Source organism: Telmatherina bonti (assembly GCF_933228915.1).
Source record: "Telmatherina bonti genome assembly, chromosome: 5".
Taxonomy (NCBI): domain Eukaryota; kingdom Metazoa; phylum Chordata; class Actinopteri; order Atheriniformes; family Telmatherinidae; genus Telmatherina; species Telmatherina bonti.
Genome location: NC_136623.1, coordinates 5,747,847 through 5,767,359, shown reverse-complemented (window position 1 = coordinate 5,767,359; position 19,513 = coordinate 5,747,847). Strand labels below are relative to the sequence as shown.

General features: G+C 49.1%; 1 protein-coding gene across 1 annotated transcript in view; it reads left to right on the top strand.

Moving 5' to 3' along the window:
• Positions 1 to 19,513, top strand: part of LOC306755950 (semaphorin-4B-like) — a gene marked incomplete at its 3' end in the record, with an annotated part of 50,016 nt that overhangs the window by 8,211 nt on the left and 22,292 nt on the right. Inside the window, exons 2-8 of the mRNA XM_079240540.1 lie at positions 12,147 to 12,307; positions 12,380 to 12,442; positions 13,806 to 13,904; positions 13,978 to 14,068; positions 15,585 to 15,707; positions 19,050 to 19,177; positions 19,262 to 19,443. Of these exons, the coding sequence (XP_079096666.1) occupies positions 12,147 to 12,307; positions 12,380 to 12,442; positions 13,806 to 13,904; positions 13,978 to 14,068; positions 15,585 to 15,707; positions 19,050 to 19,177; positions 19,262 to 19,443 (847 nt within the window). The remainder of the gene's footprint in view (positions 1 to 12,146; positions 12,308 to 12,379; positions 12,443 to 13,805; positions 13,905 to 13,977; positions 14,069 to 15,584; positions 15,708 to 19,049; positions 19,178 to 19,261; positions 19,444 to 19,513) is intronic.

Sequence of the window (19,513 nt, the reverse complement as noted above, 5' to 3'; positions counted from 1 at the left end):
AAGACGATGTTTCCCACCACAATCCCTCCTGGAAGACGATGGTTCCCATCACATTCCTTCCTGGAAGACGATGGTTCCCATCACATTCCCTCCTGGAGGAGGATGGTTTCCACCACATTCCTATCTGGAAGACGATGGTTCCCACCACATTCCCTCCTGGAAGACGATGGTTCCCATCACATTCCTTCCTGGAAGACGATGGTTCCCATCACATTCCCTCCTGGAAGACGATGGTTCCCACCACAATCCCTCCTGGAAGACGATGGTTCCCATCACATTCCTTCCTGGAAGACGATGGTTCCCATCACATTCCCTCCTGGAAGACGATGGTTCCCACCACAATCCCTCCTGGAAGACGATGGTTCCCATCACATTCCTTCCTGGAAGACGATGGTTCCCATCACATTCCCTCCTGGAAGACGATGGTTCCCACCACAATCCCTCCTGGAAGACGATGGTTCCCATCACATTCCCTCCTGGAAGACGATGGTTCCCACCACAATCCCTCCTGGAAGACGATGGTTCCCATCACATTCCCTCCTGGAAGATGATGGTTCCCATCACATTCCCTCCTGGTGGACGATGGTTCCCACCACATTCCCTCCTGGAAGACTATGGTTCCCACCACATTCCTTGCTGGAAGACGATGGTTCCCACCACAATCCCTCCTGGAGAAGGATGGTTCCCACCACATTCCCTCCTGGAGGAGGATGGTTTCCACCACATTCCCTCCTGGAAGACGATGGTTCCCACCACATTCCTATCTGGAAGACGATGGTTCCCATCACATTCCCTCCTGGAAGACGATGGTTCCCACCACATTCCTTGCTGGAAGACGATGGCTCCCACCACAATCCCTCCTGGAGGAGGATGGTTTCCACCACATTCCCTCCTGGAGAAGGATGGTTTCCACCACATTCCTATCTGGAAGACGATGGTTCCCACCACATTCCTTGCTGGAAGGAGATGGTTCCCACCATCTATCTGGTTGTTCATAAGCAGCTGGAGTTTGACTTCTCAGATGTTTCCTCTGCTTGATTTGGATCTGAACCTTCTGATACACAAAAAGAGTTTTGTGTCCATCTTATTATCTGATTTATCACCATGTTGTGGAAAATTAGCTGACGTCATCCTATTGTTGAACTGATGAACACCAGAACGGAGTCAGAATGTGGTTCCAGTTTGTCCATCAGAGCCCTGGAAGAGAACCAGTCAGAACCGGAGTCCCCCTCTGCAGGAAATGACCTGAGAAGCTGCAGCTGTCTGGATGTTTTTCTTTTCATTAAACTTCCTGTTTGCAGGATTTCCCGACATGTTTGTGAGCTTCTCCAGAAACAAGCTCCATCACCAGGTCATGTCTTCAGCTTCATCATGAACCTGAAGCGTGATGGGTCTGACAGACCGTTGCAACACACTTCTGGTCACATGTTCAGGTTTTCAACCTTTGAAGAGACTAAATCTCTGTGGTAATCAGGAAACTGATGCAAGCAACAGAAGCAGCTCAGAATATGGTGACAGGAAGGTTTAACTGGCTGATACTGGGGTTTGACCTGAAACCAATAAACAGGTTGTTACAGGCAGGAATCCTCCATAGTCGGACTGGGACTGGTCAGAGAAAAATATATTACATTACTGGTCTGGTCTCCTGTCTGGACTCTGGTCTGGAATCTGGTCTGGACTTTTGTCTGGACTCTGGTCTGGACTCTGGTCTGGTCTTGTTTCTGCTCTGGTCTGGACTCTGGTCTGGTCTTGTTTCTGCTCTGGTCTGGACTCTGGTCTGATCTGGTCTCTGGTCTGGTCTGGTCTGGACTCTGGTCTAGACTCTGATCTGGTCTCTGGTCTGGACTGGTCTGGACTCTGGTCTAGACTCTGATCTGGACTCTGATCTGGTCTCTGGTCTGGTCTGGACTCTGGTCTAGACTCTGATCTGGTCTCTGGTCTGGAATCTGGTATGGTCTCCTGTCTGGACTCTGGTCTGGAATCTGGTCTGGTCTCTGGTCTGGACTCTGGTCTGGAATCTGGTCTGGTCTCCTGTCTGAACTCTGGTCTGGAATCTGGTCTGGAATCTGGTCTGGTCTCCTGTCTGAACTCTGGTCTGGAATCTGGTCTGGTCTCTGGTCTGGAATCTGGTCTGGTCTGGAATCTGGTGTGAGTGGTCAGACCAGTTAAAGCACCAGCAGCATCTGGATGAGCTGTAGATGTTTGATGTTCGTTAGGAAGCGAAGACTTCATTAAAATCAATCAAAGTGATCAGTTTGATCAGGTCTGATGGGGTCTGATGGGGTCTGATCTGGTCTGATGGGGTCTGATCAGGTCTGATGGGGTCTGATGGGGTCTGATCAGGTCTGATCAGGTCTGATGGGGTCTGATCAGGTCTGATGGGGTCTGATCAGGTCTGATGGGGTCTGATGTGGTCTGATCAGGTCTGATCAGGTCTGATGGGGTCTGATGTGGTCTGATCAGGTCTGATCAGGTCTGATGGGGTCTGATCAGGTCTTATGGGGTCTGATCAGGTCTGATGGGGTCTGATCGGGTCTGATGGGGTCTGATCGGGTCTGATGTGGTCTGATCAGGTCTGATCAGGTCTGATGGGGTCTGATCAGGTCTTATGGGGTCTGATCAGGTCTGATGGGGTCTGATCAGGTCTGATGGGGTCTGATCAGGTCTGATGGGGTCTGATCGGGTCTGATCAGGTCTGATGGGGTCTGATCAGGTCTGATGGGGTCTGATGTGGTCTGATCAGGTCTTATGGGGTCTGATCAGGTCTGATGGGGTCTGATGGGGTCTGATCAGGTCTTATGGGGTCTGATCAGGTCTGATGGGGTCTGATGGGGTCTGATCAGGTCTGATGGGGTCTGATGGGGTCTGATCAGGTCTTATGGGGTCTGATCAGGTCTGATGGGGTCTGATCAGGTCTGATGGGGTCTGATCGGGTCTGATGGGGTCTGATGTGGTCTGATCAGGTCTTATGGGGTCTGATCAGGTCTGATGGGGTCTGATGGGGTCTGATCAGGTCTTATGGGGTCTGATCAGGTCTGATGGGGTCTGATGGGGTCTGATCAGGTCTGATGGGGTCTGATCAGGTCTGATGGGGTCTGATCGGGTCTGATGGGGTCTGATGTGGTCTGATCAGGTCTTATGGGGTCTGATCAGGTCTGATGGGGTCTGATGGGGTCTGATCAGGTCTTATGGGGTCTGATCAGGTCTGATGGGGTCTGATGGGGTCTGATCAGGTCTGATGGGGTCTGATGGGGTCTGATCAGGTCTTATGGGGTCTGATCAGGTCTGATGGGGTCTGATCAGGTCTGATGGGGTCTGATCGGGTCTGATCGGGTCTGATCAGGTCTTATGGGGTCTGATCAGGTCTGATGGGGTCTGATGGGGTCTGATCAGGTCTTATGGGGTCTGATCAGGTCTGATGGGGTCTGATGGGGTCTGATCAGGTCTTATTGGGTCTGATGGGGTCTGATCAGGTCTGATGGGGTCTGATGGGGTCTGATCAGGTCTGATGGGGTCTGATCAGGTCTTATGGGGTCTGATCAGGTCTGATGGGGTCTGATCAGGTCTGATGGGGTCTGATCGGGTCTGATGGGGTCTGATCGGGTCTGATCGGGTCTGATGGGGTCTGATCAGGTCTGATGGGGTCTGATCAGGTCTGATGGGGTCTGATCAGGTCTGATGGGGTCTGATCAGGTCTGATGGGGTCTGATCGGGTCTGATCAGGTCTGATGGGGTCTGATCAGGTCTGATGGGGTCTGATGTGGTCTGATCAGGTCTTATGGGGTCTGATCAGGTCTGATGGGGTCTGATGGGGTCTGATCAGGTCTTATGGGGTCTGATCAGGTCTGATGGGGTCTGATGGGGTCTGATCAGGTCTGATGGGGTCTTATGGGGTCTGATCAGGTCTTATGGGGTCTGATCAGGTCTGATGGGGTCTGATCAGGTCTGATGGGGTCTGATCGGGTCTGATGGGGTCTTATGGGGTCTGATCAGGTCTGATGGGGTCTGATCAGGTCTGATGGGGTCTGATGGGGTCTGATCAGGTCTTATGGGGTCTGATCAGGTCTGATGGGGTCTGATGGGGTCTGATCAGGTCTGATGGGGTCTGATTGGGTCTGATGGGGTCTGATCGGGTCTGATGGGGTCTGATGTGGTCTGATCAGGTCTTATGGGGTCTGATCAGGTCTGATGGGGTCTGATGGGGTCTGATCAGGTCTTATGGGGTCTGATCAGGTCTGATGGGGTCTGATGGGGTCTGATCAGGTCTGATGGGGTCTGATGGGGTCTGATCAGGTCTTATGGGGTCTGATCAGGTCTGATGGGGTCTGATCAGGTCTGATGGGGTCTGATCGGGTCTGATGGGGTCTGATCGGGTCTGATCAGGTCTTATGGGGTCTGATCAGGTCTGATGGGGTCTGATGGGGTCTGATCAGGTCTTATGGGGTCTGATCAGGTCTGATGGGGTCTGATGGGGTCTGATCAGGTCTGATGGGGTCTGATGGGGTCTGATCAGGTCTGATGGGGTCTGATGTGGTCTGATCAGGTCTGATCAGGTCTGATGGGGTCTGATCAGGTCTGATGGGGTCTGATCAGGTCTGATGGGGTCTGATGTGGTCTGATCAGGTCTGATCAGGTCTGATGGGGTCTGATCAGGTCTTATGGGGTCTGATCAGGTCTGATGGGGTCTGATCGGGTCTGATGGGGTCTGATCGGGTCTGATGTGGTCTGATCAGGTCTGATCAGGTCTGATGGGGTCTGATCAGGTCTTATGGGGTCTGATCAGGTCTGATGGGGTCTGATCAGGTCTGATGGGGTCTGATCGGGTCTGATCAGGTCTGATGGGGTCTGATCAGGTCTGATGGGGTCTGATGTGGTCTGATCAGGTCTGATGGGGTCTGATCAGGTCTGATGGGGTCTGATGGGGTCTGATCAGGTCTGATGGGGTCTGATCAGGTCTGATGGGGTCTGATGGGGTCTGATCAGGTCTGATGGGGTCTGATGGGGTCTGATCAGGTCTTATGGGGTCTGATCAGGTCTGATGGGGTCTGATCAGGTCTGATGGGGTCTGATCGGGTCTGATGGGGTCTGATCGGGTCTGATCAGGTCTTATGGGGTCTGATCAGGTCTGATGGGGTCTGATGGGGTCTGATCAGGTCTTATGGGGTCTGATCAGGTCTGATGGGGTCTGATCGGGTCTGATCAGGTCTTATGGGGTCTGATGGGGTCTGATCAGGTCTGATGGGGTCTGATGGGGTCTGATCAGGTCTGATGGGGTCTGATGGGGTCTGATCAGGTCTTATGGGGTCTGATCAGGTCTGATGGGGTCTGATCAGGTCTTATGGGGTCTGATCAGGTCTGATGGGGTCTGATCAGGTCTGATGGGGTCTGATCGGGTCTGATGGGGTCTGATCGGGTCTGATCGGGTCTGATGGGGTCTGATCAGGTCTGATGGGGTCTGATCAGGTCTGATGGGGTCTGATCAGGTCTGATGGGGTCTGATGGGGTCTGATCAGGTCTGATGGGGTCTGATCAGGTCTGATGGGGTCTGATGTGGTCTGATCAGGTCTTATGGGGTCTGATCAGGTCTGATGGGGTCTGATGGGGTCTGATCAGGTCTTATGGGGTCTGATCAGGTCTGATGGGGTCTGATGGGGTCTGATCAGGTCTTATGGGGTCTGATCAGGTCTGATGGGGTCTGATCGGGTCTGATGGGGTCTGATGTGGTCTGATCAGGTCTTATGGGGTCTGATCAGGTCTGATGGGGTCTGATGGGGTCTGATCAGGTCTGATGGGGTCTGATCAGGTCTGACTGGGTCTGATCGGGTCTGATGGGGTCTGATGTGGTCTGATCAGGTCTTATGGGGTCTGATCAGGTCTGATGGGGTCTGATGGGGTCTGATCAGGTCTTATGGGGTCTGATCAGGTCTGATGGGGTCTGATGGGGTCTGATCAGGTCTGATGGGGTCTGATGGGGTCTGATCAGGTCTTATGGGGTCTGATCAGGTCTGATGGGGTCTGATCAGGTCTGATGGGGTCTGATCGGGTCTGATGGGGTCTGATCGGGTCTGATCAGGTCTTATGGGGTCTGATCAGGTCTGATGGGGTCTGATGGGGTCTGATCAGGTCTTATGGGGTCTGATCAGGTCTGATGGGGTCTGATGGGGTCTGATCAGGTCTGATGGGGTCTGATGGGGTCTGATCAGGTCTGATGGGGTCTGATGGGGTCTGATCAGGTCTTATGGGGTCTGATCAGGTCTGATGGGGTCTGATCAGGTCTGATGGGGTCTGATCGGGTCTGATGGGGTCTGATGGGGTCTGATCAGGTCTGATGGGGTCTGATGGGGTCTGATCAGGTCTTATGGGGTCTGATCAGGTCTGATGGGGTCTGATGGGGTCTGATCAGGTCTTATGGGGTCTGATCAGGTCTGATGGGGTCTGATGGGGTCTGATCAGGTCTGATGGGGTCTGATGAGGTCTGATCAGGTCTTATGGGGTCTGATCAGGTCTGATGGGGTCTGATCAGGTCTGATGGGGTCTGATCGGGTCTGATGGGGTCTGATCGGGTCTGATCAGGTCTGATGGGGTCTGATGGGGTCTGATCAGGTCTTATGGGGTCTGATCAGGTCTGATGGGGTCTGATCAGGTCTGATGGGGTCTGATCAGGTCTTATGGGGTCTGATCAGGTCTGATGGGGTCTGATCGGGTCTGATGGGGTCTGATCGGGTCTGATCGGGTCTGATGGGGTCTGATCAGGTCTTATGGGGTCTGATCAGGTCTGATGGGGTCTGATGGGGTCTGATCAGGTCTGATGGGGTCTGATCAGGTCTGATGGGGTCTGATGGGGTCTGATCAGGTCTGATGGGGTCTGATCAGGTCTGATGGAGTCTGATCAGGTCTGATCGGGTCTGATCGGGTCTGATGGGGTCTGATCAGGTCTTATGGGGTCTGATCAGGTCTGATGGGGTCTGATGGGGTCTGATCAGGTCTGATGGGGTCTGATCAGGTCTGATGGGGTCTGATGGGGTCTGATCAGGTCTGATGGGGTCTGATCAGGTCTGATGGAGTCTGATCAGGTCTGATCAGGTCTGATGGAGTCTGATCAGGTCTGATGGGGTCTGATCGGGTCTGATCAGGTCTTATGGGGTCTGATCAGGTCTGATGGGGTCTGATGGGGTCTGATCAGGTCTGATGGGGTCTGATGGGGTCTGATCAGGTCTTATGGGGTCTGATCAGGTCTGATGGAGTCTGATCAGGTCTGATGGGGTCTGATCGGGTCTGATCAGGTCTTATGGGGTCTGATCAGGTCTGATGGGGTCTGATGGGGTCTGATCAGGTCTGATGGGGTCTGATCAGGTCTGATGGGGTCTGATCGGGTCTGATGGGGTCTGATCAGGTCTGATGGGGTCTGATCAGGTCTTATGGGGTCTGATCAGGTCTGATGGGGTCTAATCGGGTCTGATGGGGTCTGATCGGGTCTGATCGGGTCTGATGGGGTCTGATCAGGTCTGATGGGGTCTGATGTGGTCTGATCAGGTCTTATGGGGTCTGATCAGGTCTGATGGGGTCTGATGGGGTCTGATCAGGTCTGATGGGGTCTGATGGGGTCTGATCAGGTCTGATGGGGTCTGATCAGGTCTGATCAGGTCTGATCAGGAAACAGCATGCTGTCATGCTATGTTTACTTGTACATGTTGTAGATACATGTATTTTGTCCAGCAGTTGGTCCACGACGACTCGGACTGCTCTGCTCCTCCAACAGCCTTTCTTCTTCTTCTTCTCGGTTTGTTGTGTTGAACCTCTGGTGGATTCCCACCATCAACCAGTTCCAGATCGTCAGACATGATGAGCTTTGCTGTGGAGAGACAGGAAACGCAGCTCTGCAGGCGTTCGGGAACATTTCACCAGAATCTGTGTTTAATAAAAAGTCTCATGTTGGTGAAAATGGAGTTTATGTAACGACGGTAAGCAGCTGCTGCGCTCGGCCTGTTGGAGGTCGTTTCCGCTCATCTTGTGATCGGCCCTCTGCTGCCTGAGCGCCGTCTTCTTCCAACCCGCAGCAGAGACCTCACCGTCTCCAGGATATTCATCGCTCCCTCCCCGTCTGATTCCGCTGCAGCTTCAGGTTATTTCTGACTGAGATGTGAGAAACGCTGATGAGCTTCTTCACACAGGAAACACAAATATTACCCGTATACTTTTATCTTTTTAACCAAGACTTCATGAGACAGTTTCCTCTGTCAGCCTTCATCATCATCATCCCTCCTCCACCGTGCTGACAGCTGAAGCTTCTTCCATCTTCCACGACAAGCAAGAACTGAGTTCTGTCTCTCCAGGCTGCAAGAACAAGAAACAACTTCATCAGGTCCATCCATCCTCCAGGAGAAGCAGGTCTGAGGGGAGGGGTCACTGCGGGGGGGGCGATGTCTGCAGCGGGGAGGGGTCACTGCGGGGGGCGATGTCTGCAGCGGGGAGGGGTCACTGCGGGGGGCGATGTCTGCAGCGGGGAGGGGTCACTGCGGGGGGGGCGATGTCTGCAGCGGGGAGGGGTCACTGCGGGGGGCGATGTCTGCAGCGGGGAGGGGTCACTGCGGGGGGGGCGATGTCTGCAGCGGGGAGGGGTCACTGCGGGGGGGGCGATGTCTGCAGCGGGGAGGGGTCACTGCGGGGGGCGATGTCTGCAGCGGGGAGGGGTCACTGCGGGGGGCGATGTCTGCAGCGGGGAGGGGTCACTGCGGGGGGCGATGTCTGCAGCGGGGAGGGGTCACTGCGGGGGGCGATGTCTGCAGCGGGGAGGGGTCACTGCGGGGGGCGATGTCTGCAGCGGGGAGGGGTCACTGCGGGGGCGATGTCTGCAGCGGGGAGGGGTCACTGCGGGGGGCGATGTCTGCAGCGGGGAGGGGTCACTGCGGGGGGCGATGTCTGCAGCGGGGAGGGGTCACTGCGGGGGGCGATGTCTGCAGCGGGGAGGGGTCACTGCGGGGGGCGATGTCTGCAGCGGGGAGGGGTCACTGCGGGGGGCGATGTCTGCAGCGGGGAGGGGTCACTGCGGGGGGCGATGTCTGCAGCGGGGAGGGGTCACTGCGGGGGGGCGATGTCTGCAGTGGGGAGGGGTCACTGCGGGGGGCGATGTCTGCTTTATGTGCCATGAACCCGGTTGTTTCCTCCACCAGGTCATGTTTTTCCCGCCGTCTTTTTGCTCAAGATAACTCAAAACTACGGACGGATTTTTATAAACATTTCCAGAGTTTGTTGGAAATGTGAAAAAGAAGAACTGATTAAATTCCGGTGGTGATCCAGATCACCGTTTGGATCCAGGAATGTTTTAAAAGGATTCTTTAACATCAGCTTCATATTTAACAAACAGCTTCGTCCGCGACCCTGTCGCGTGCACAACCCATCAGAGTGTTTTGATGCCACATGTAGAAATGTTGGTACTTTCTCACCACCTCGATCAGCTGTTTTATCTAAACAATCCGTTTTACCTGCAGCAGTAAAAACGCGAAGCAGCAACTCCGCTTCCTGCTTTCTCCGTGTTAACCACGCCCACCTCACATGTCCGACCAATCACACGATACTTCTCGCAGCCCCACAAGAAAAAAGTTCTGCCAGCCCGATGTGTCGAGAACTGTCTTCAAACGCATCCACAAGAACAAAATGACGTCATTTTCTTCTCGGAGCCTCGAGAACAAGAAGAAAGTTCTGTCTTCTGGTGGAGGATGGAACAAGCTTCAAGGACCAGAGAAGTCCAGTCTGGTCTGTCCGGAGGACGTTGTTCTTCAAGTCTTATGGCTCGTCCTCAGGCCGCCATGCCTCTTTTACGTTGCTAAGTCAGTTCATAGACTAGTAAGCAGCGAGTTCAGAGTTCACTTCCATGTTTTCCCAGCGGTTGCTAGCGGCAACGAACTACTAGAAAGTTGTTTCCAACGTCCGAACACCAGAAGAAGAAAAACAACACATTCTTTTGCAGTTCTCAGCTTCTTCAGGTGGTTTTTATTTGGCGGTTTTATGCACCGTCGTCTACTTCTTCTTCTCAAAAAACAAAAAAAAAAAAAAAAAAAAAAAGTCTATTTCTTCTTCTCTGGTTTGTCAGTGATACAACACAACACTGCCCCCCAGTGGTTTCTGGTGTTGCTGCTCTGTTTTCTGCATCCAGCGTGGAAAAGCCGTGAGTTTGTTCCATCCTCGTCCACGTCTGCTTTTATGTGCAATAAACCTGGTGATGTCATACTGTTGTGGACGCGGCATTAATGCCACATGTTGTAATAATGTTGGTACTTTCTCACCAGCTGTTTTATCAAAACAATCCGTTTTAGCTGCAGCATCTAGAGAACAGACTGTATATAAAAAGATGGGCGGAGCCTCCGTGACGTCTCGGGTTGCCACCTTTCACAAATTAAAATAAGGGACGCCACAGTTGGGGGGCGTGTTGGTGCAATGAATACATTCTTTGTTGTGCAACATTGTTGGATATAAAGTTTTGCTTATTGGGCGACATAAAGCTGTGATTATATGTAACTCTACTAACATATGAAGAAAATACTTTATATAATAAAGTGCCATATGCACAATGTTTAGCTATTGTGTAATTAATTAACATTAAAGGAGATTTCTGTGCGTCGAGGGTGCAACATTGAACTTTACAAATAATTACACCTGTGTTACTTCACCTGTATGCAGTAAGAGGGGAGGAGTGGGATGACACATTCATATTATCTGTACCGTGGTCACTGATAGATGGACAAGTTCAATTACTGTCCTATCATTCCCTTCAGGGCGTTACCATAGCAACACGTTAATCAGCTGGTTCAGATCAGCTGATTTTTGACAGGTGAATGAGAGAAACTCACTTAACAACAGCTGTTTGACAAAGAAACTATAGAAGCCAAAATAAAAGTTTCTCTTGCCTACTTTGGTATATTTAGGGAGTTTTGTTGTTAAAAAAAAAGAAAAAAAAAAAGAATAAAAGGAACGGAAATAAACGTTTGTTTAAAAATGTTGACAGTGTGGGACCATGGTGACGACGACGCCCCTCGTCGTGCCGTGAAATCCAGCTCCTCGTTGTTTTATCCTACATTTTGGACTGTATCTGTTTACTGCTTCATGACTTGAAGGGAAGTCATGTTTAACAGTTTAACAACACTAATAGAAGAGGCTCATTTATTGAATTGATCACTTACTACAGATTCCTTAAAGGCTGACATAAACATAAAGCTCTAAACATCTTAATGTAGGAAATGCAAATAAAAATAAATGTTTCCCCTCGGCTATATGTATTTTTGTGTGTATTTATTAACTTTTCATCCATTGAAAAGACGTTTTTAATGTGTATATACTTGAGGCCAGGAGAGTGTGAGATGTGTCTGGGAGGACTGAGACGTCGGAAGGCATCTTGTGTGTTTGACCGATCTGTCTGCAGAACGATGAAGATGAACGTGTCGATCTCTAACCACATGTTTAGACCTCAAGTACTCAGAAAGTACTTTCTCCGCCCCGCATACGAGTTTCTGTAGTTTATTTTAGAGTTTTAGTGGTTTCCAACAGGGGACGGGACTTTCCACTTCGACACGGAGTAATCTTCCATTTTACATCTCAAAGCTACACGTCAGCGTTTTCCTCCTTTTTCTTCTTTTTAACCCTGTTTTTATCAGTTCATGTTATTTTTATCATTCTGATCCTTTCTCCTTCAATCTTTTATGTATGTTTACTTCACTCTCTTATTATTTTACAGTCACAATAAACACAAACATTTTTTGTACCATCTTTGAAATTTTTGTTAAAAATGACAAAAATAAAATATTTATAAAAATATTCCAAATCCTGACGTTGATTCGCAAAAACATTTTGTGCAAACTGTTCAGAGGAAATATTCAGAGAAGGTGTGAAGAGATTCATCTGAGCTGAAGAGAGCCGGTGAAACTGCAGAGATGCAGTGTTTATTTTGGGGTTTCAACTCAACCGGAGGCAGAAACAAGACGCCTTGAACAAAGAAATTGAATAAAACTCCACAACAAACTTCTCTGCTTCTTGACTGCAGGATTGTGGTCCAGGTCTTCTGCTTTTCTTTGTTCTGGGACCGCCGAGTCGCTGACCAGACCCGCCTTAACCTGGTTTAACTGGACTAACCAGCTGTTAACGGCTGTTTTCAGACTCCACAGAAAGACCTCTGTTCCACTTCGGCCTCCCTGACGTCCACAACACCACCACGCTGTTGCTTAGTGATGATGGCGCCACCCTGTACGTTGGGGCGCGAGACGCCGTCTTCTCATTGGATGTCAGTGAGCATGATGTCATCAGGATGAAGAAGAAGGTGGGCGGCTGAGTTTCCTCCAGGTGTGACGTCCGCGCTGCTGTTTCACTCAGGTGTTTGTTCTGTGTTCAGGTGCAGTGGAGTCCCAGTGAAGGAGAGGTCAACACCTGCGGGAATAAAGGGAAGAATCCAGCGGTAAATATCAAATCAAATCAAAGATACTTTATTCATCCTCGAGGGGAAATTCAAAGTTCAAGCCAGCTCGTCCAAGGTCTGACATATAGATATGTTACATTAATGACTAAAGAATAATACAGAACCAAGCTTAAGCTCAGGCCACGCAGCCAGTTTTACCTGTGCTGCCTTATAACAGGTAAGAACGGAGATACATTAGGATAAAAAAGGAGGGGAAAAAAGGTCACGTAACTCCGGGCTGCGCCACTAAATGTCGCAGTCTGAAGAGACAGAGAAAAAAACCTCATACACTGAAGCACAAACTCAAACAAGACACAAAGTCCAGGGAGGCGGTGAGTTATGTGGGAGGGGACTGGGGGTGGTCGAGGAGGGGGAACAGAGCGTCTATGAACATGTCTTCTTCCGTTCTGATTTCGGGTTGCACCGGCCAAAGGCCATTGGGAAGCCGAATCCAGATATGATTGTTGTTTGGGTTCCAGGCGAGGAAAACAATTTGTCCTCGACCTTGAGTCCATAGCCGGTCTCAGGCAGGCAGCTCCAAACAGCCGAATGGGGGGGTCAATTTCCACTGATCCTAGCAGACATCTTCTCCATGTTGTTGTCGATTGTTGCCAATCAGCAGAATCCCGATCACCAATAATCCAAAGATGTAAACATCCTCCACGTCCTCAGAGGACAGAACCGCCAGACACATCGGTCTCCACCTAATGTCCTTCCTAATCAAACACTTCAGGATTTATCCAGAAAATCTGCCGAATAAAGGAGACAGATGCAGTAAAATGAGCATTTCAGAGAGGCAGAGTCTCACCAATGAGCCTCAAAATTGTAGAAAATGTCCCTCAGACATGGAAGGTCCCACTATTTACAGTGTGTAATCAGAGAATTTGAAGGAATCTCTGTTTTCTTGGGACAAGGCTGGGCGCTGGCAATCTGCTGCATTAAAAGCAGACCTCATTCTCTACTGGATCCAGTGCATGGAGTCAGGAAGCTTCCAGAAACCAGTGTGAACCCAGTTCAGGCTGAAATTTAAATGTTCATTTAAAATGTTCTGAGTGGAAACCTGGATGAAGATGTGGAATAGTTTGTGGACAGCATGGACGGCGTGTCCTGCAGACTAAAGAGGAGAGGGAGCATCCAGCTTGTTATCAGCCTGCATCTCTGATGGGATGGGGTTGCATTAGTGCCGATGGCGTGGGCAGCTTCCACATCTGGGAAGCTCCATCAATGCTGAAACATCTGCTCCCATCCAGACAACGTCTCTTTCAGGGAAGACCTTGCAGGTTTCAGCAGGACAATCACAGTAAACTGTGAATCAGATGCTACGAGTTCATCCCTCCCTTTATTATTTGTTTTCTGTCCTCAGACCGACTGTCCAAACTTTGTCCATGTGTTGCAACCCCTGAACTCCACCCACCTGTATGCCTGCGGTAGCTACGCTTTCAGCCCCCATGAAGCCTACATTGTAAGTCCTCACAACTTTGTCCTTTTTGTGATGATTCTACAGTTCAGACTCATTTATCGGTTTTCTTCCTCAGGATGCTGAAAGCCTCTCCATCGTCTCTCAGAACGGCGCTAAAGGTCGCTGTCCGTTCAGCCCCTTCCAGAGGAGCACCGCCATCACCATCGGTCAGTAAGGCTTAGAGGGAAAACGTAACGGTGCTGCAGGTAACAGGGAAGAAAGTGCAGCGCGGGTTAGAAGACGTAGGACAGAGGGATGGACGAGGTGAAACAGGAGGGCTGAGGAGGCGGAATCATGAAAACAGACTGAACACAGAAAGGAAAACTAAAGACAGGATGAGAAACAAATAGAAGTTAGAGATGAACATCGACGGCTGCAGACTGAGAACGAATTCACACAGTTTCCACGTAGAATAATTTTATTTGTCATAATCGAAGGAAGGAACCCGACTCATCCGCAACACCTCCTCCATTCCAGCATTATGTCTCAAGACGGACAGATTCTCCCGTGTTGGTAACGCATGTTAACTGGCTTTGTTTTCAACCTCAGCAGTCTGTCACTTAATGCAGAAAACGGGGCGATACCGCTGATGATCACCGGGGGCAGTGTCGAGTTGTGTAGCTGACAGAACAAGCGAAAGGAACAAACCAGAGAAGAGGAGGAGGGAGAGGAAGAAGGTGAAGCAAAAAGCACCTGAAGAAGTTGAGAAGATACCACCACAACAAAACTTTGTGGTTTTCTTTTTCCTTCTTCTTGTGTTTTTTAGAGGTTGTAAGCAGCGTTGTAGCAGTGCATTACAGCTAGCAACCATTGTCAAAACACAGACGTGAACTCCGAGCTCACCGATGCCCTCTAGTGGTTGAACTGACTTGACAACATGCCAACGTAAAAGATGTATGAAGTATGAGGACGGCGACGTTTAACAACGCTCGGAAGCTAATTTAATTACGTTGAAATAAACCGACATTGAATGCTACGCAGTTTGTGAATTCATGTTGGGCTACATAAATAAAGTCTGACGTAGTTACAACTTTATATCTGTCGGTTCGCAAAGCCATCACAAAAACCACAAAATCATAAATCATGCGTATTTTTGATTATTTAAATTGTTACTTTTTAAAACATAATCTCACAGAAAAACTACACAAATATTTTGTGTGATTTTACACTGAAGAGATCTTGTCATTGATTGTGGATCTTATCCTCCATACTTACTCCTGCTTAGCCCTCAGGTCAGACTGCAGTTACTTCTGGCAGAAAAAGTTTACCAAATGACCAAAATGAGAAGTTAAACCTGCATGCTGGTGTCTCTGGAGAAGGACTAGTATGTCACCAGTCTGGGTCTGCTTCAGAGACGCTAATTCAGAGATTTCACCACCTTTGAAGAACTAATGAGGAACTGCAGAGTGTAGTTCCTCCTCCGAGGCTGATGCTCAGCAGCATCTTGTAGTTCAAGAAAAGTCAGAAAAGGAGATTTAAATATATTCAGTATATTTGCTTTCCTGAAGTCTGACTATCCAAGTTTGACACCAGATTATGTTAAAACCTGAAGACGTTTCAGTTTCTGATCCTTAAACTGGTTTTAAGGTGAGAAGAAGCTAAATTTTCCTGCATCTTTCCAGTCACACGTGTATGAAAACACGTTAAAGGTTATCATCAGTACTTCTGTCTCTACATGTGCAGACGGCGAGCTGTTTACCGCCACAACTGTCGACTTTAAAGGAGTCCAGCCTCAGATTTCTCGATTCTTCAGCAAAGGCAACAAGCCAGACGTCAGCCTGGAGTCTTCCAACAACTTACTTGGAGGTGAGCAGGAAAATCCTGATGTTTCCATCATTAAAGCATCTAACTGTCCCAGAATTATTTTAAACTTTTCAACTAGAAATGCAGAAATAATTTGAGAGAATGACAACGTGTCAGCATAAGTCAGATTCAGAAAAACAGGAAGAAATAAGAGCTGTCAAACAGGAAGAATCTAAAATACAACCTGTTGATGATTCAATCAATGTGCCGTCGCTTACTCACAGAAATATTCAGAAAGAAGTCTTTAGGACAACTTGTACCTGAAGTTCGTAGTTTTGTCAGGATGACCTGCGACTTGTCGTCAGGATGAGCTGCGACTTGTACCTGAAGTTCGTAGTTTCGTCAGGATGACCTGCGACCTGTACCTGAAGTTCGTAGTTTCGTCAGGATGACCTGCGACCTGTACTTGAAGTTCGTAGTTTCGTCAGGATGACCTGCGACTTGTACCTGAAGTTCGTAGTTTCGTCAGGATGACCTGCGACTTGTACCTGAAGTGCGTAGTTTCGTCAGGATGACCTGCGACTTGTACCTGAAGTGCGTAGTTTCGTCAGGATGACCTGCGACTTGTACCTGAAGTGCGTAGTTTCATCAGGATGACCTGCGACTTGTACCTGAAGTGCGTAGTTTCGTCAGGATGACCTGCGACTTGTACCTGAAGTGCGTAGTTTCGTCAGGATGACCTGCGACTTGTACCTGAAGTTCGTAGTTTCGTCAGGATGACCAGCGACCTGTACTTGAAGTTCGTAGTTTCGTCAGGATGACCAGCGACCTGTACCTGAAGTTCGTAGTTTTGTCAGGATGACCTGCGACTTGTACCCGAAGTGCGTAGTTTTGTCAGGATGACCTGCGACTTGTACCTGAAGTGCGTAGTTTTGTCAGGATGACCTGCGACTTGTACCTGAAGTGCGTAGTTTTGTCAGGATGACCTGCGACGTGATCCTGAAGTTCGTAGTTTTGTCAGGATGACCTGCGACTTGTACCTGAAGTTCGTAGTTTCGTCAGGATGACCTGCGACTTGTACCTGAAGTGCGTAGTTTCGTCAGGATGACCTGCGACTTGTACCTGAAGTGCGTAGTTTCGTCAGGATGACCTGCGACTTGTACCTGAAGTGCGTAGTTTCATCAGGATGACCTGCGACTTGTACCTGAAGTTCGTAGTTTCGTCAGGATGACCAGCGACCTGTACCTGAAGTGCGTAGTTTCGTCAGGATGACCTGCGACTTGTACCTGAAGTGCGTAGTTTCGTCAGGATGACCTGCGACTTGTACCTGAAGTTCGTAGTTTCGTCAGGATGACCAGCGACCTGTACCTGAAGTTCGTAGTTTCGTCAGGATGACCAGCGACCTGTACCTGAAGTTCGTAGTTTCGTCAGGATGACCTGCGACTTGTACCTGAAGTGCGTAGTTTTGTCAGGATGACCTGCGACCTGTACCTGAAGTTCGTAGTTTCGTCAGGATGACCTGCGACTTGATCCTGAAGTGCGTAGTTTTGTCAGGATGACCTGCGACCTGTACCTGAAGTTCATAGTTTCGTCAGGATGACCTGCGACTTGTACCTGAAGTTCGTAGTTTCGTCAGGATGACCTGCGACTTGTACCTGAAGTGCGTAGTTTCGTCAGGATGACCTGCGACTTGTACCTGAAGTGCGTAGTTTTGTCAGGATGACCTGCGACTTGTACCTGAAGTGCGTAGTTTTGTCAGGATGACCTGCGACTTGTACCTGAAGTGCGTAGTTTTGTCAGGATGACCTGCGACTTGTACCTGAAGTGCGTAGTTTTGTCAGGATGACCTGCGACGTGATCCTGAAGTTCGTAGTTTTGTCAGGATGACCTGCGACTTGTACCTGAAGTTCGTAGTTTTGTCAGGATGACCTGCGACTTGTACCTGAAGTGCGTAGTTTTGTCAGGATGACCTGCGACTTGTACCTGAAGTGCGTAGTTTTGTCAGGATGACCTGCGACTTGTACCTGAAGTGCGTAGTTTTGTCAGGATGACCTGCGACTTGTACCCGAAGTGCGTAGTTTTGTCAGGATGACCTGCGACTTGTACCTGAAGTGCGTAGTTTTGTCAGGATGACCTGCGACTTGTACCTGAAGTGCGTAGTTTTGTCAGGATGACCTGCGACGTGATCCTGAAGTTCGTAGTTTTGTCAGGATGACCTGCGACTTGTACCTGAAGTTCGTAGTTTTGTCAGGATGACCTGCGACTTGTACCTGAAGTGCGTAGTTTTGTCAGGATGACCTGCGACTTGATCCTGAAGTGCGTAGTTTTGTCAGGATGACCTGCGACTTGAACCTGAAGTGCGTAGTTTCATCAGGACCACTGTCTAGCTATGAGTCGGACCGTTCTGGTCCAGACAGCTGCTGTCCGCTGGACTTTTTGCCTCTTCAGATCTTCTTTTGAACCCCTACAGATGGTTAGGTGTTAAAATCCCAGTAAACATTCAGGGCAACTACCTTAAATTTACATAATTCCTCATTCTGATGCTCATTTAGAACTTCAGTCTTGGCCATCCCTACATGCTGCCATGTGATTGGCTGATTAAGTGTTAGACATATTGGATTCATATGAAGTTGTGATATGTCCTGGAGTTCCACAGGATTCTATCCAAGGTCCTCTTCTGTTCAGAATTGACATAAATGAGCTACTTCAGGTGTTCTGAATGTAAAGACACACTTTTATGCAGATGACATTGTGTTATACAGATCTGCCCACTTTCTAGCCGATGCTCTCTGTAAAATATGTTCTACCTTCACCACCGTTCGTTGACAAATGTGTGATAACATAAAGATAGTCCATCTCTGCCTCTGATTCTCATCCTGCAAACTAGGCCAATTAAAGTTTACTCTTTAAATATCTGGGTTCATGCTTTATGAATCCCACATCCCCACTGAGAAGCTGATGCTTTTCCAGACTGAAGAAAGCTGGTTTCAACCCCTTCTTTGCCACTGCTGGATTATGCTGATATAAACCCAAGTGACTCAGCCAGAACTTAATACCAAACACATTCGGAGCAAACATTCATGCCACACAGCGTCATTTCAGCCAAACCACAGTGCAGTTTCAGCATGATGCACAGCGAGCTTCCTGCTTTCTGTCTCCACTGGTTCATTTCCTCTTTGCTTCATAAAATCTTTGCAGTCACCTTGTTAACGTCTGTACTTTAAAAATGACTTTTAATCAGGAATTTCATCACCAGGGAATATTCCAGGTTAGATGTTGAAGCAACATATTTATCACCCGGATCTTTTCCATGTCTCTGATTCACCAGCCAAGTCATTCTTCTAGTTTTGCTGCATTCAGACCTGCATTCAACCAGTCCGGTTGTTATCACTTCCTGTATTTCAGAGCCAACGTTCGTGAGCTCATCTCAGGACCCAGCAGAGGGGAAACTCTACTTCTTCTTTAATGAAGTTGGGAAAGAGTTCAACTATTTGAACAAGCTTGGAATCTCTCGGGTGGCTCAAGTCTGCAAGGTTACAAAACTCAGCACAGTGTTGCATCATTAATGCTAAAAGTAATCAACTTACAGATTGAACAGCCCTGTGTTGGTTTCACAGAATGACATTGGAGGTCAAAGAATTCTGCAGAAGAAGTGGACGTCCTTTGCCAAAGCCTCGCTGCTCTGTCAGCTCCCCAAACATCTTCCTTTTAACATTGTGCAGGATGTGTTCACCCTCCAACCACCGGAGGGCAGTGATGCCGAAGAGACGCTGTTCTATGGTGTCTTCACCTCTCAATGGTAGAAAATCTGCTTTTATGAGCCTTTAAATACTGATTAAATTATTCACTGCCCTAACCATTTGCATTTC